Raw genomic sequence first — 16,520 nt, 5'->3', positions numbered from 1 at the left:
TTTTTTTTTTTAGTATATGTGCTGTGGAGGTGAGCCCTGTATTTCAGTTTTTGATAATGTCCTTTGATGCACAAAATTCTGATGAAGCCAAATTTATCTGTTTTATTCATTGCTGTTGTTTTCAGTGTCATATTTGTAATCCATTGCCAAATACTAGGTCATGAAGATTTATCCCTGCGTTTTCTTCATAAGAGCCTTATGGTTTTAGTTTTTACATTTACATAATATATTTTTGCAGTATTAAAAAATAACATTTTTAATATTACCAGTAATTTCATCAGTGAAGTCTTTAACTATTGAAATGGTCATCAGACTCACAATGGTGGAAATAAGTTTTCCGGAATTCTAATTTTCACTTAGAACCTCAGTTTTATCATTGGCAGCAAATACTGTCAGTTGTTTTCCTGGTAGTGACGGGTTCACTTCTTTAAGAAAATGTCTGCCAAATACTGAATAGCGGTAGGGTATCTGTTATTTTTTAAGTAAAAATGGTATTCCAGTGGACAAGGTGGCTAGTTCATCAAACAATTGCATGGGTGCTCTTCCTGGAGCTAACTGTCATACAGCATAGCAGAAGTGCTTTATATATACCTCTCATTTCATCACACAGAGTTTTAAGACATTTACTCAAGAGTAAAGATTTAATACAATTAAGTCTTTACTGCTTCTTCAAGGATTATTCTTAAGTGAAATCAGTGTTTGGGGTTATTTTTCCTTCAGATCATAACCATTAGATGACAGTCACGGCAAGGTACATGGCTGCTAGTACAGTTTGGTGTCAGTGTCTCAGTTCATGCTAGCAAAGGCCCACAGCAGTTTTACAGCATTACTTTCACAAATGTCAACAGAGTGACAAAGGTATCTAACATCTTAATGTTATAAGGAAAACAGCTTGACATCAGAGACCCCTGAAAGGGTTGTTGGGGAAACCCCAAAGGGTTTGGACCAAACTCTAAGAACCCCTATTAAAGGTTGTGATGATGGTTCTATATTTGAATAAAAAAGTAAAACTTAAGATACTCCTCTGGTCTTGCAGTTCTTACCATTGAATTTGAGTGAAATTTTTTTATACAGATTGTGTTTACATTAAAATTTTTAAAAATATGTCTTGACTCTAGACCAGAATTTTATAGTAATTTAAGTGTAGAAGTGAAAAGAAGAGATATGTATATGTTAACTCATACATTAGGTGTTTTATGGTTTCTTTACTAATTAAATACTAGAAAACCCATCCAATTTTGAAGTAGCACGACCTCACAGTGGATGGTCTGGTAGGGCCAGGGGAGGGGAAACAGGTCCCTACAGGGCAAATGTTTCCAAATGATGGGCTGGTATTGGACTTCAGAGGCACCTGGGGACTTTTTTAAAGGTGTAGCATTTACGCTTCATTACCACTCCAGATTCGTTTTAGTAAGTCCAGCAGTCTGTTTTTTGTTTTGTTTTGTTTTCAAAGCTCTCCAGTGATTTTGATAGGCACAACCAGCTTTGAGAATCTCTCATTCGAAATGTTTTTAAAAGCAGAGTGGGAGAACCTTGACTTTGAAGAAGTTTTATCTATAACCGTTTATCTGCTTGTAGGTAACTTGCTGTTGGGTAACGTGTTTTTAAAGTTGTCAGAAAGGAATATTTAATATTTCCTCTTTTCTCCCTCCCAGAGTTTAATCCTCCAGCTCCTTTTGTCACTCGTTTTTTGAACACAAGAGCAATGAAGGAAACCTTTAAGAGTTACATGGAATTGCTTGTCAGCATTGCTTTGGATCCTGACACAATGCAAGCCTTAGAGAAGAGCAATGGTACAGTTTGCTAAGTCATACTTTCTTGGCAGTACTTTCCAGATCTTTTTCATTCTTCTCTGTTAGTTGTATGTTTAATATGTGGTTTTTGTGATATATCCTATATGTTGTCAGCTAATAAACTGTTGATATCTTGGTTCTGTAAATACAGCTTTATATTTCATAGGATCATAGCTTTTCATGAAGTGTTTGAATAGTTGAACAATTTTATATTAAATGTATTTTTATTGATTTCTACTCATGAGAATACTCCAGTATTCCTGCCTGGAGAATTCCATGGACAGGAACCTGGTGGGCTACAGTCCATGGGGTCAAGAAGTGTTGGACACGACTAAGTGACTACCCACCTACTAGTTTCTTTAAATCCTAGAATCTTTTTCATCCTCATTACATTTCACTAAGTATCTATATTATGTAGAAGATCCAGATTTCAATCAATTTTTATATTTCTGTTTTCTAATAATTGGAAAGATGAAGCAGATAACAGTGGTATAAAGATTAAATTGTATATTCATGTCCAGTAAAAGATACATCACAGAGTAAATATTTTCTAATCAGTTAGTAGTAAAACCATAAATGCCTTGGATTATATTTATTAATATTATTCCTTTTTTACTCTTTCTCTAGTAACTTTTTCTTCTGGTATAGTAGGGATGAAATTGCCATATGAAATAAGCTGATAATTCATATATCTAATGTTGCTTACTAATATTTACCCTTCAGCTACTACAGCTTTCACCAGGGACAGTTAAGAGAATGAAAGGATTAATGAGCCAGTTTCCATTATCCTTCTATCAGAATGAGTTGAACAAGTGTAAGATCAAAAAGATAGTAACAATGAATAAATAGTAACAATATACTTCAATAGCAGTGCCTAATGATATAAATTGTTTTATTATTTTCATATATACTTTGACATACATTATTCCCCATAATCCCAGAACATCTTAGCCATTTTTGGAGTAAAGACAATAAGGCTCAAAAAGGTTAAGTGACATGCTTATTAAGAGCTCCCAACTTGCAAGTAGCAGGTGCTACTGCTAAGTCGCTTCAGTTGTGTCCGACTCTGTGTGACCCCATAGACTTCAGCCCACCAGGCTCCCCCATCCCTGGGATTCTCCAGGCAAGAATATAGGAGTGGGGAAAAAGGATTAAATCCAAAGTCTTCTAATTTCTAGTCTTGCTTTTTTGATCATATAATCAGAAACAGTAACAAAGAGCTTGCAAGTGTTTTCTCTGTCAATCAGAACTCCTTGCATCATAAAATACATATTTCTTAATAGTGGTCATTTCTAGGTAGTTGTATTTTAAATGATTTTTTTCCTATTATATATTTTTTTAATTTTTCTCCATTTAAAATGAAGGGTATAGATTTTAATGGTTCTATTTCAAAACAATCCACAAATGTTTAAAACTTGTTTTTATAAAATGTAAATTTTGAATAGACTTAATCACTGCTAGAAAGATAAAATGAAAGCTATCAGGTATGTTGTGGTGACTTTGAACAGCGTTCCTTACTGAGAGCTTTTTCTTCAACTTAAGGAAAGTATTCTTTTGCTGGTCTCTGTGCTTGTGATTATTGTCCAGATATAAAGAGTCATTTTATTTAGCTATGAAATTAGTAACCAGATTCTGAGGGTTTATATATATATTTTCAGAAAGGTCATTAAAGATAATTAGTATTATAAAATGTTGCTATGCTGATAAATTTTTAGTAACCTAAACTATTTACTACAGCACCAAAAGTAATTAATTTATACCCTAAGTGTATTTTTCTTCTTCTAAAATAACTATATGGACTCTTTCCTTGTGTATTTGAAAGTGAATTTTGACTATTTTTTTTGCCCCCTTATCCTTTGCCCCATTGTATAGTGAATTAAGAATATCATACTCAGTATTTTATTTAAAAATGTTTAATGTTAAATTTATGATTTGAAATATTATTATTGTTTACTTGGTAAATGAAGTATGGAGAGATTAGGCAGTTTGACCATTTGTTGATCAATTCTAATGCTGGGGTTAAAACCCAGGGCTTCTGTTTTCTCATCATAGTATGCTGCTGCTTTCTCAATTAGCTATTGTAAACTTTTTTTTAAAGCTAACTTTTAAAAAAAACCTTGTATGCAATATTGTTAAATCAATAGTTTACACCATGAATTTAATGTCAGTCTATTAATGTTTTGTGGGAAAGCTGTATTTCTAACAAGGTTTTGTGTTGATAGTTCATCCTATTACAACAAATTCTTATGTTGTTTTAGATGAGCTACTTTTGCCTCATATGAAAAAAATAGATAGCATGCTGAATGATAACCGGAAGAGACTTCTTTTGAATCTTCATTTGGATCAGTCATTCAAGGTATTTCCTTCACATGGTTTATTAGCAAACTCAGTGGCAATTATAGTCCTCGATGTAACAGGAAAGAATATTTTGGAAGTCATTCTCAGTTTTATAAAGTTGTCCACCCAACAAAAATTTGATTTTTATTCATTATGAGTCTTGTCTGAACGTGTCTTTTTATTTTATTAAGTACATTCTTTATGTTTATCATTTGTTTTTCTTTGCTTAAATTCATTTTTCAGGTTTTTATGTTCATCTTTTGTTGTTTTGTTGCTAAGTGGTGTCTGACTCTTTTGCGACCCCATAGACTGTAACCCACCAGTCTCCTCTGTTCATGGCATTTCCCAGGCAAGAATACTAGAGTGGGTTTGTCATTTCCTTCTCCAGGGGAATCTTCCCAACCCAAGGATCAAACCTGCATTGGCAGGCAGATTTTTTACCACTGAGCTGCCTGGGAAGCCCTTATATTCATGTGGTATTCCTTATATGTAATACTATAATTTTCAAATGTTTTCAAAAATGCTTCCCTTAATCTACTGTATTCCAATCTTGTTTTTCTTTTAACCCTTTTTAAAATTTTCCCATTTCATTGGAAGAGGACATGACAACCCACTCCAGTCAAGAGAAGTGTTTTTTAATACATTTGTATAGCTTTTTTATAAACAGTCTTTATTTTTGAAGCAGTTTTAGGTTCACAGCAAAACTGAACAGAAAGTACAATTTCCATGTATCCCCTGCCCCCACGCATGAATATCCGCCCCCATTACCATCGTCTGTCTCCCACAGAACAGTTCATTTGCCACAATTGATGAATGTACACTGACACATCACGGTAACCCGAAGTCCATAGTTCACCTTACGGTTCGTTCTTGTGCGTTCCATCAGTTTGGACCGACATACCCACTATCATAGTATCATACAGAGTAGTTTCACTGCCCCCAAATCCTCTGCTTTGTCTGTTCATCCCTTTCCCTCCCCTAACCTCTGGCAATGACTGATCTTTTTACTTTTACTCCATAGTCTTACCTTTTCCAGAATGTCATATAGTTGCAATATGGTATGTAACTTTTTCAGATTGGCTTCTTTCAGTTACTGATACTCATTTAAGTTTCTGCCATGTCTTTTTCATGGCTTAGTAGCTTATTTCTTTTTAGCCTGAATAATACTCCATTGTCTGAATACCCCATAGTTTATACATTCACCTACTGAAGAGCAACTTGGATGCTTCCTAGTCCTGGCAATTACTGCTGTACAAATTTGTGTGAAGGATTATGTGTAGACATAAGTCCTCAAGTCCTTTGGGTGATTTGTATAGCTTTCTCACATCCCTATTTTATCTGAACTCCATGTAAAAGTGAAGATCAGTTTCATTTTAGGTAGGTGAAAATTGATGCTCTGAGATTGATTTAGAGGTTGTAGCCAGTTAGTATGTGTGTGCTCAGTCGTGTCTGACTCTTTGCAACCCCAAGGACTGTAGCCCACCAGGCTCCTCTGTCTATGGGATTTCCCAGGCAAGAATACTAGAGTGAGTTGCCATTTCCTTTCCCAGGGGATCTTCCTGACCCAGGGATTGAACCCACATCTTTCAAGTGTCCTGCCATTGGCTGGGAGGCAGGTTCTTTACCACTAGGACCACCTGGGCACCCCGATTAGAGGTTAAATGACACCAGACGCTACTAGTCACCCTATAATCTTCACTGACACACACTTACAGAGGGGAAAAAAGAAATTCAGAAGTTAGGAAGATAATCAGTGCTAAGAATTTGTTCTGCTTACTCCTAATCCAGTATTTTCTGTTTAAATGTTGTCTTCAAGTGAAATAGTTTGTGGGGAGACACTATGTTTTCTGCAGACAATAAAACAAATTATGTTCTGTGAATATTTACTAAATCTTACAAATGACCAGTTTTGGCTAACCATTTTAGAAATGTTGAACTATTTCCCTAAAGACTTGTGTTAAAATAAAGCCATCACTTGGAATTTAGGAGACTCAGTAGGTATTTCAATCTTATGCAGTAGTTTATGGTGGACAGCTGAAAAATTTTCGTATTCTTGTTTTCCTAGAAAAAACACAAAATTTCTAATTTTGAAATTATAGTTACTTAATGTAAACTGTAAATGGTAATAGTGATGTCTATGATAGATAATTTTCATTTATAGCAATTTGTATTTCAAAGCCAAAATATACACACAGTATTAAAAGTTAGAATGATGTGATGTAAAATACTACAAATAGTAGATTATAAAAGATTTTATTTTTAGAAATATTTACTACTATTTCCCATGATGATTTTGATAATTTTAGGAATCTTAAAGCCTTTCGAAGTTAATAATGTTTTTTTTCCTCTGAAATACATTTATTTCCAATCATCTTGAGCATCTTGTTATTAGAGAAATCATTAAATTTTCTGCTTTCATCTCCATCCCATTGTTTCTAAATTTAGAATCCATTTTTGTCTTTAAGTTCCATTTGTTATAAGGAGTAATTCTGGGTCCAGAATTTTTCAAACTTGAACGTGTTTTATATGGAAAGCACTAGAGTATATAGTAAAAGCACAAATAATCTAAGAAAGAGAATGAAGCTAGAAACTAATAGCTCATTCTGATAGAGAATGCTGAAAGTTCTGTTGTTTCTATTAAATGAAACAGTTCACTTCTACACTTTTGCTTTAAAAATTAAGTTATTTGTTTAAGAAATGTAATGTGACCCCTGTTTGAGGGGTCACAGTACTAGGTGCTTGGGAACCGATACAGAATTTGGAAAAGAGTGACCTTGAAGGTTGAAACTATTTATAAACAGATGAAACTTATAGCTGTCCTTTCCCTTGACTTGAAGCCTAACAGACAACACTAAAAGGAACACTCTGCCTCATTCAGGAGTCCCTACAGTGTCACGTGCTGTTGCTTAAATCAGGTCATAATGTTGGCTCACATCCAAGGGTGGGAAAACAGCTTCTATATCTTGATGGGAGGAGCTCCCAAGAATTTGTGGCCATGTTTAACACCACATGTATGTTTGTGTATGTATGTAGGCATATATTGTATATATTTACCACACCCCATCAGTAACCCCCACATATATTTTTTGTGTATATATGTACATGTGTGATTATACTTTTATATTAAAAAATAAATTTTCAATAGCTGGAGGTAGTCAAGCTCACATTTTTCTAACATCAGTTATTCTTGCTTTATTCTCAAGAATGCCTTGGAAAGTTTTCCCGAACTAACAATAATTACTCGAGACTCTAAAGCAAAAAGTGGGGGATCTGCTATTTCTAAAATCAAAATGAATGGCAAAGCTTATAATAAAAAAACTCTAAGAACTTCTAAAACAACTACTAAATCTGCACAAGTAAGTATATATTGACTGATGTAATTACAGATTTTTCACTTGTTAATATAAATCCTACTTAAGACATTGAAAGGGGCAAGTTTTTTTAATTTTATCTTTTTTAAATTATGAAAGTATGATAATACATTTACAGGAGACTTGGAAAATACAGAACAAGGTTACATATGATTCTACTATATATGACAATTATTTTTTAAGTAGGTAAATTAAGATTTTTAGTTGGAATTTCAATATCAGACTCTCAAAAATTAATAGAATCAATATACAGAGAAGTAGAAGAATATAGTAGACCTGAAAAGCACTGTGAACCAATTCAACATAATTAAGATTTATTCCGTTTTCACACAACAATAGGATACAAATTGTATACAAGATTTCATAGGCTATAAACTAGGAGACACTGAAACATATCTAGGGACATAAAACGGGGTGCAAAAATTTCATGGTCTAAAGGTATTGAAATCGTATAGCATCTGTCTTCTTATTACTGTGAAATTATGTTAGAAATCAATATCAAAAGATATTTGAAAAAAATCCATGTTTTTTCAAGTGCAGTGTGACATTTACTGAGAGAGATCTTCGACTTAGCTATCGAAAGTCTCAATAAAATTGGACTGAGCCAACAGGAATTTGCTGTATGGATCAGGAAACTGAAACAGGGGCTCTGTATCAACCTAGAGGGGTGGGATGGGGAGAGAGGTGGGAGGGAGGTTCAAAGGGGAGAGGATATATGTATATCTATGGCCAATTCATGTTGAGGTTTGACAGAAAACAACAAAATCCTGTAAGGCAATTACCCTTCAATAAAAAGTAAATTAAAAAAAAATTAGACGGAGAAAAAACACAGAGTGATTGCAAGGAAGAAAGCATTTAAATGAGAAGTTAATATTAAAGATACTTTAAACAAAATCTCTTATATTTGGAAATTAAGTATCCACTTTTAAATGATGGGTATATCTAAGACGCTATAGCAAGGAAAATTAGAAAATATTTGTAATAGAATGAAAGTGAAAAGAGAATTGGCCAGAATTTGTTGCATGCAGCTGAAGCTGCTCAGTGCGATTAAACACAATATGGAGTCTTCACTAAGGTATGAAAACAAATAATGGACACTAGCATAAACTTTTCTGAAATTTGGATACTGGAAAAGCAGGAGAGCTCCAGAAAAACATCTGTTTCTGCTTTATTGACTATGCCAAAGCCTTTGACTGTGTGGATCACAATAAACTGGAAAATTCTGAAAGAGATGGGAATACCAGACCACCTGACCTGCCTCTTGAGAAACCTGTATGCAGGTCAGGAAGCAACAGCTAGAACTGGACATGGAACAACAGACTGGTTCCAAATAGGAAAAGGAATATGTCAAGGCTGCATATTGTCACCCTGCTTATTTAACTTCTATGCAGAGTACATCATGAGAAATGCTGGGCTGGAAGAAGCACAAGGTGGAATCAAGATTGCCGGAAGAAATATCAATAACCTCAGACATGCAGATGACACCACCCTTATGGCAGAAAGTGAAGAGGAACTAAAAAGCCTCTTGATGAAAGTGAAAGAGGAGAGTGAAAAAGTTGGCTTAAAGCTCAACATTCAGAAAATGAAGATCATGGCATCTGGTCCCATCACTTCATGGGAAATAGATGTGGAAACAGTGTCAGACATTATTTTTTGGACTCCACAATACCTGCAGATGGTGATTGCAGCCATGAAATTAAAAGATGCTTACTCCTTAGCATATTGAAAAGCAGAGATATTACTTTGCCAACAAAGGTCCGTCTAGTCAAGGCTATGGTTTTTCCAGTGGTCATGTATGGATGTGAGAATTGGACTGTGAAGAAAGCTGAGCGCCAAAGAATTGATGCTTTTGAACTGTGGTGTTGGAGGAGACTCTTGAGAGTCCCTTGGACTACAAGGAGATCCAACCAGTCCATTCTAAAGGAGATCAGTCCTGGGTGTTCTTTGGAAGGACTGATGCTAAAGCTGAAACTCCAATACTTTGGCCACCTCATGCGAAGAGTTGACTTATTGGGAAAGACCCTGATGCTGGGAGGGATTGGGGGCAGGAGAAGGGGATGACAGAGGATGAGATGGCTGGATGGCATCACCGACTCGATGGACATGAGTTTGAGTGAGCTTCGGGAGTTGGCGTGGCGTGCTGCGATTCACGGGGTCACAAAGAGTCGGACACGACTGAGCTACTGAACTGAAAACAAGCAAATATTTCACTCTGTTGTTAAATGTGAAGTGTGTTCAGGAGGAATGAGAACTTCTCTGGTGTAGGGAGCAGAGTCTCATTCTTTGTTTTTCTCCATTGCTTAGCACAGTATCTGGCATATAGTGAATGCTCACAAATTTTCTAAATGAGACTGATAATTATTCCATGCTTATATTTTTAATATTTTTGTGTGTCATTGAATACAAATGCATAACAGATAAATGAGTATGCACACATTGCATAAGAATCAGTATTCCATATCTTTATTTTCAAACATAGTCTAAGTTATTTGCCATTTCAGAAAGTAGTTTAGCGACCTAGCGATTACCCGTCAAAAATGCGTTTTGTAGAAACATTCATAAATACATAAAACCATATGCCTTTGCTCATTGTAAAATTGTTTGTAAGAACAATTCCAAATACATATCACCAGTGTGAGACTGAATAAAGAGCTACCGAGATAATGTAATACTATGTACTTTTAAAAAGAAGAGAGAGATTCAGTCTTTCAATAAAAAATTTTTTACTTCCTATAGTTAGTTCAGTCGCTCAGTCATGTCCGACTCTGCGACCCCATGAATCTCAGCACGCCAGGCCTCCCTGTCCATCACCAACTCCCGGAGTTCACCCAAACCCATGTCCATCAAGTCAGTGATGCGATCCAGCCATCTCATCCTCTGTCGTCCCGTTCTCCTCCTGCCCCCAATCCCTCCCAGCATCAGAGTCTTTTCCAATAAATCAACTCTTCGTATGAGGTGGCCAAAGTATAGCTTCCCCAATATAGTTTTAAGTATTAAGAATACAACAGTGAAAAATGATCCAAAATCCTTGCCCTCAATTTCTATGGGGGAGTGAGGGCAGTGCTTAATAAATTGAAAGATACCCAAGTTTTGTTTAGGTTAAAAAAGTTATGAAAATTAAAATTGTGGAACAATATGTACAGTATGAACTCCTTCCCATTACAAAAATTAGTGTTTTTAATATATGTTATACATGGGCGAAACATGGAAGAATATATTACATGCTGTTGACATTGTTTACCTCTGAAACAAGACATAGAATTCTTTTACCTTATAAGTCATCTTTTATGTTTACTGTTCAAACTTTTCTATAATGTTTAACTTTTTGGAAATAGTATACTTATATGCAGAAAAAAATAATAAAGATTTTAAAATATGATTTAAATTCTAATTTTGAATAAGCATCTTGTCCATATTAATACATATTAATACTAGCCATATAAGTCTTTTAAGATTTCCATTGAGAGTTTTGCTCTAACATTTTCATAAAAGTATTCTTAGTTCAGATGCTCCATGAAATAAATGTGTATAAATTCTTTTCTTTTTATAGGAATTTGCTGTTGATCCAGAGAAAATACAGTTGTATTCTTTGTATCATTCACTCCACCATTATAAATATCATGTTTATCTGATATGTAAAGATGAGGTAATTACTTTTTTTGTCTTCTTAAAAAGGAAATGTATGTTTTCGTGAACTTTAAGAAGATTGTAGCTACAGTATTTTTATATGTAAGTTTTAAATGTTGCATTCCGTTTACAGCTACTACAAAATATTGGCTCCATTCCCTGTGTTATACAGTATATCCTCATAGTCTGTCTTGCACCCAGTAGTTCATACCTTCCACTCTCTGACCCCTGTATTTCCCCTCCCCCTCCCACTGGTAACCACTAGTCTGTTCCCTAGATCTGTGAATCTGCTGCTTTTGTTGGATGTTCTAATTAGCTGCAGTATTTTTTAATGCTTTAAAAAGAATTGTTAGAAATAATTTTTTAAAATATGCGTCTATGCTATCTCTGTTAAATGCTGTGCTCAGATTAATCTGAGGCTCATTGCTTCTCATAGGACCTGTGAGTGGTAATGTTTTTGAGCTGTTATATTTGTTTTACATTGCCATGATAAATGGCACTTTATTGCATTTTCTTCTCTCATAATATATAATCATCCTGTTTAATTAATTCATTTTAGTCACTGCCTTGAATATCTTAACTGTCCTCTTTATCACCAGAATGGCCTTATCCCACTTAATTGCAGAGAAATGGGGGTTTTGCCCCTTGGCGTGAAGAAATTATAGTTAAAATTTTATTGTATATTTTCAGTATCATAATTTAAGTTGCTCAGAAATTATATATGACCATACCACTTGATGGATGGGATATAAGGATTAACCTCAGGGATTAAATGGTTGTACACAGTAACCTTTTTTGACAAGCATTATCAGTTTTTTAATTTAAAAGGGTTAAGTGGCTCAAGGCTGTATAATCGTGTATTTTATAATGATCTGGTATGGAAAAATGTATATAAATCTAAAATCTGTCTAGCAAAGGAGAAAGTAAGTATGGTCACACAGCATATGTTGGGTATTTTTACAATGCTCTGGAATGCAGGAACTGACCCCAAAATTTGTTATTCCACTTTTAACACAATTGGACGGAATTGAGAAAGCTTGAACCACTTCTCCTAGCCTTCCTCCTTCCCCACTTGGAGCCGACAATGATAGGATTAGACCATTCAGATTTATGTGAGATAGTCATTTTCTGCAGGTGGAATTTTTTTAAAAAATTAGTGTTTGGCAAATTTTTAAATCCTCTTTTCATTCAGGATAGAGAAACAGTGAGCCTTTGTGAAGAGCTTACAAAGTGATAAGTATAAACTAATTTAGTATTTCTTTTCATTTTAGATTTCTTCTGTGCAGAAAAAAAATGAAGATTTAGGACAGGAAGAAATTGTTCAGCTTTGTATGAAAAATGTTAAATGGGTAGAAGACCTATTTGAAAAATTTGGAGAACTTTTAAATCATGTACAGCAGAAATGTTCCTAACATTGCCACAAAAATTCTATCTTATTTTCTGGCACTAATGAGATGGCAGAGGCAGGTGGTCAAAGGGGGGCTCTGGAGACCTCAGATAATTGAATGTCAAGCAGTGGTCTTGTGTAGGCACACCTGCTTTGACCATGAACTTGCATCGTGGCCTCTGCTAAAGGACAGTGGTGCTGCCAAGGAAGTCAATCCTTTGGAAATGAACCTGAATGTCACCGTGTTTTTATCCTGATGAATGATTTTTCTATTTTGTAAACCATTGGCTAACTGAGTTTTATTTTCAGAAATGTTTTTTGACAAATGATGAAGCATGCACTAAATATAATTTTTCTTTATTGCTAGAGAGATAACACTTAAGTAACTTGATTATTTTTTTCCTGACTCTGACCAAACACCAGAATGAAAGAGAAGTGGCAGAAAGCATATGTTTATCTTCATGTCTGACCACAAAACGGAAAGTATTGTACATTATGTAAGCAGATCTGGTGTGACATGACATTCTGTATGAGAATATCATCAGTTTAAAAATGTAAAATTCAGAAACGGCATTCTGCTTTATGAACTTTTACTCTTAACATGTTCAGGAAACTGGATGTGGAATTGGTGCAATTCTATGACTGCTTTTTGTGTCAAATTATATGGTGATGAAAAAACAATGACATACTATTTTCCCTATCTCAAAAGAAAAGTATTTTCCTTTATACCATTTTTCCTTTGGAAAAATTTTCAATTGTACATTTTATTTCACTAATAGTTGTATTTTTCACAAGGAAAATGTTGTGGTTATAATTATGTTTGATGTATCTATACTACACTTTTCATTATTTTCAGTAAATCTTATTTAGTTATATGTTGAATTTCTATTGTGAATTTATCTTGAGGTAACCCTCTTTGTTTATACAGATTTACTTCAGTGTTTTCCAGAATATGCATTCAGTACTAGAATTAGTTTAGCTTTATAAATGGGGTTGTGTTAGACACTGCAGTCATTTTCTGATTCGTGAAAATAAATTTCTTAGTAAACTAGCACTTGGTTAACTGATTTGTCAGAATTAAAATTAACCACATTCTACATTTTGAAGAATAAAATTTGTAATTAGACCACATGCAGTGTTAAACACAGCCAACCTGACTCTTAGAACTGGAAGCGGTAGAGTCCTCCTTTTGGTGCCTTTCCAACCTTTATACATGCTATTGTAGCTCTGTTTAGTTGGATAGCTAGTGTTTCTTCAAGTAGTTTAGCTGAGACCGTGAATGTATTAGGTTCAACATGACCTTCTGTTTTTATTTCTGTTTGCCAACAGGATGCCTTATGTGTTTGAGAAAAATTTTTTTACTAGTGTCCCAGTGATCTTCTTTTTTAGGATTCTAAAGAAGTTGTTAATCATCATACTCGTGTTTATTTTACCACCATTTAGTGCCTTAAGTCCTATCAAAAAAGCAGTGTTACTGCTCCATGCCCAAGTAAGACATGCTGACGAGGCTATTGCTGGTGTCTTTATTTTGAGGTAACAGGCCAACTTCTTACACTTAAAACCTCGGTAAATTGGCAAAGAATTAAAGATAGCATGTAACTTGCTTTGAGAATCAAACAAAGTAGCATTGGGTGGAAATGGAGTATTTGAGTTCAGCTTACATATTTATTTCTGACGGTTATCTTATTGAAAGCAATAATCCTTAATCTACCAATCCTTATACCTGCTGTTAGACAAGACAGAAGATAGAAATTCCTCTCAAGAATTAAATGTTCCATTTCTGAACATTTAGGCAGCTTATTTTGAAAGCAAAAGTAACTTATTAGATTCATTTTGCCTAACTCCAGTAAGAGAGTATCAGCACTGAGAGCAGCATAACATTAATTTCACTAAGTGGAGAAAAGTAGGAAGCAGCCATATTTCTTTCTGATACTGACTCTGGACAGAATTGGTTTCTTTTCATTTCCAAAGTGCAGAGTAGAGAACTACATCATCTAATGTAGGATTGTAAGTACACATCTTTATGTTACTTCCCACAGCTTATTTCCCTGAATCATTAATGATTTAAACATTTTTAAAAGCCATTCTGCATTTAGGTAACTCTTGAAGTACAAGTTTGAAATCACTAGCCACATTTCCTTCATCATAAGGCCCATGGAAAACAGAGACATTCCTTGTTTCCTGTAGAAAATAATTCCATTTCCTTTTCAACTGCAGTTGCCTTTCAGCTGTTTGCAGTTGTATTCATATTAGAAAACAAGTGTTCTCATTAAACCAGAGGCCAAGTCTATGATACTGCCTGAAGGAAACTCAGTTACTTTGCACCATCTTCTCTCATTTGATCCATATAGCATAGGCAAAGACATCAAACTCAGGCCTTCGTGAAGTGGGACTATTACTATGACATCCACACACAAGTCCTTTCTTTGTATGAAATTGAATAGATACCTGGCTGGTTAGCATTCACATTCCTTGCCAGGGAGTTTGAAATGTGTAATATAGAAATAAGCTTAGGTCGTAGATAGAGTTCAAGAGATAAAGCACATATTGCCACAATCCAGGAAAACGTTTTTAAGAAAGATTGGATTTTTGTACCTACAGAAACCTAGACACAATTTACTATTTTTTAAAAAATTGCTTTGGTATTTACTCCTAGTTCAGATTAGTGGAGAAGGAAATGGCAACCCACTCTAGTATTCTTGCCTGGAGAATCCCATGGACGGAAGAGCGTGGTGGGCTACAGTCCACGGGGTCGCAAAGAGTCAGACACGACTGAGCGACTTCACTTCAGATTAGTGGTTAGAGAAGGGGCCTCCTTATTCCCATTTTCATGATGACTTAGTTTCTACTTAATTGACCTAATGAAGTCATAAATTTATAATGACATAAATTATAGTAAACAATAGAAACTACCCACTTTTGTATTATACTATCAAATAGAAAACGATGAGATAGAAAAATCTAAATTTTAAATGGCTTAGAAAATATTTAGATTATCTTTAAATTTCTAAATTTCATCTAATTTCTAAAACAAAATTATAGGTGAAAATTATAGGTGACTCATACATCCCTTACTGTATTTCAAAGTCTCAGTTTCCTTTTAATATATGTATTTATTTTTGTTAAAGCAGCTATTTTCCAACCTGTGACTTTGGAGATACACCCATAAAACTAATATGGCATCAGGGTTATTGAATCAGCTTTGGGTCCCAGAAGTTGCTTCAGATGTGCACGTTGTGAATTTTATTGTATCTATAGAATATAATTTTTGTTTTAAACTGTAGTTTTCTCAGAAATACTTTTCAAAGAGTGAAAAATTCCAGGATAACTGCTTCTGTGTCAATTACACTTGACACATAACTGCACAAATGAACAATGTACACTATTAGTTGTACATTAACTTACATGTACGACTTTCGGCATCTGTGTTCACAAATGCATGTTTTTGCAAATCACCATTATTTATGTGACAATAATTGAGGTTAAGGTTACAAAGAAACCTGCATTTGTAGTCCAGAGTTTTAAGTGGTCCATAATACAATGTACGGAAATGTGAAAGACAATTTTGTATATTTGTTTGTTACTAACTCAGATCATTAAAATGAAAACAATTTTTTAAACAACAAAATCAGAATGTTTTGGGGTTTGGTTCTTTTGTTTTTAAGAATTGAAAACTGAGGTATTGTATTGTTCTTGTATCATCATGCTATAGATTCAGCACGTATTATGAAGTCCTAAATAATTAGGTACAAATGGTAAGGGGCCACCCATCATTTTCTCAAATGATTGTCAATGTTTGATGAATTATTCAGCTTCAGCTGACAATATCAGAGAGTACTTAGGACTTTCTGTGTTGAGATATGACTCTTACCATTTCTCCTTCTATAAAGAAGTATAAATTCTGTAATTTCTAAGTTTTATTTGAAAACAATGCATAGCTAGAAGCAATTGCTAATATCCAGATACTTTTAATTATCTATGTAAACTGTTGAGTAGGTAAAAAAG

The 16,520-nt window shown here is 34.4% G+C and overlaps 1 protein-coding gene across 3 annotated transcripts in view; it reads left to right on the top strand.

The window, feature by feature from the left end:
- The window catches only part of QSER1 (glutamine and serine rich 1), a 78,193-nt gene extending 62,050 nt beyond the window's left edge, over nt 1–16,143 (top strand). For all 3 annotated transcript variants that reach the window (XM_018059280.1, XM_018059282.1, XM_018059281.1), the window contains exons 9-13: nt 1,656–1,793; nt 4,052–4,149; nt 7,334–7,486; nt 11,052–11,147; nt 12,400–16,143. In XM_018059280.1, coding sequence (XP_017914769.1) covers nt 1,656–1,793; nt 4,052–4,149; nt 7,334–7,486; nt 11,052–11,147; nt 12,400–12,540 — 626 coding nt within the window. In that variant the 3' untranslated portion in view covers nt 12,541–16,143. The remainder of the gene's footprint in view (nt 1–1,655; nt 1,794–4,051; nt 4,150–7,333; nt 7,487–11,051; nt 11,148–12,399) is intronic.

This window comes from Capra hircus, chromosome 15, assembly GCF_001704415.2.
Source record: "Capra hircus breed San Clemente chromosome 15, ASM170441v1, whole genome shotgun sequence".
In the NCBI taxonomy this organism is placed as follows: domain Eukaryota; kingdom Metazoa; phylum Chordata; class Mammalia; order Artiodactyla; family Bovidae; genus Capra; species Capra hircus.
This window is presented reverse-complemented; position numbering and strand designations above follow the sequence as displayed.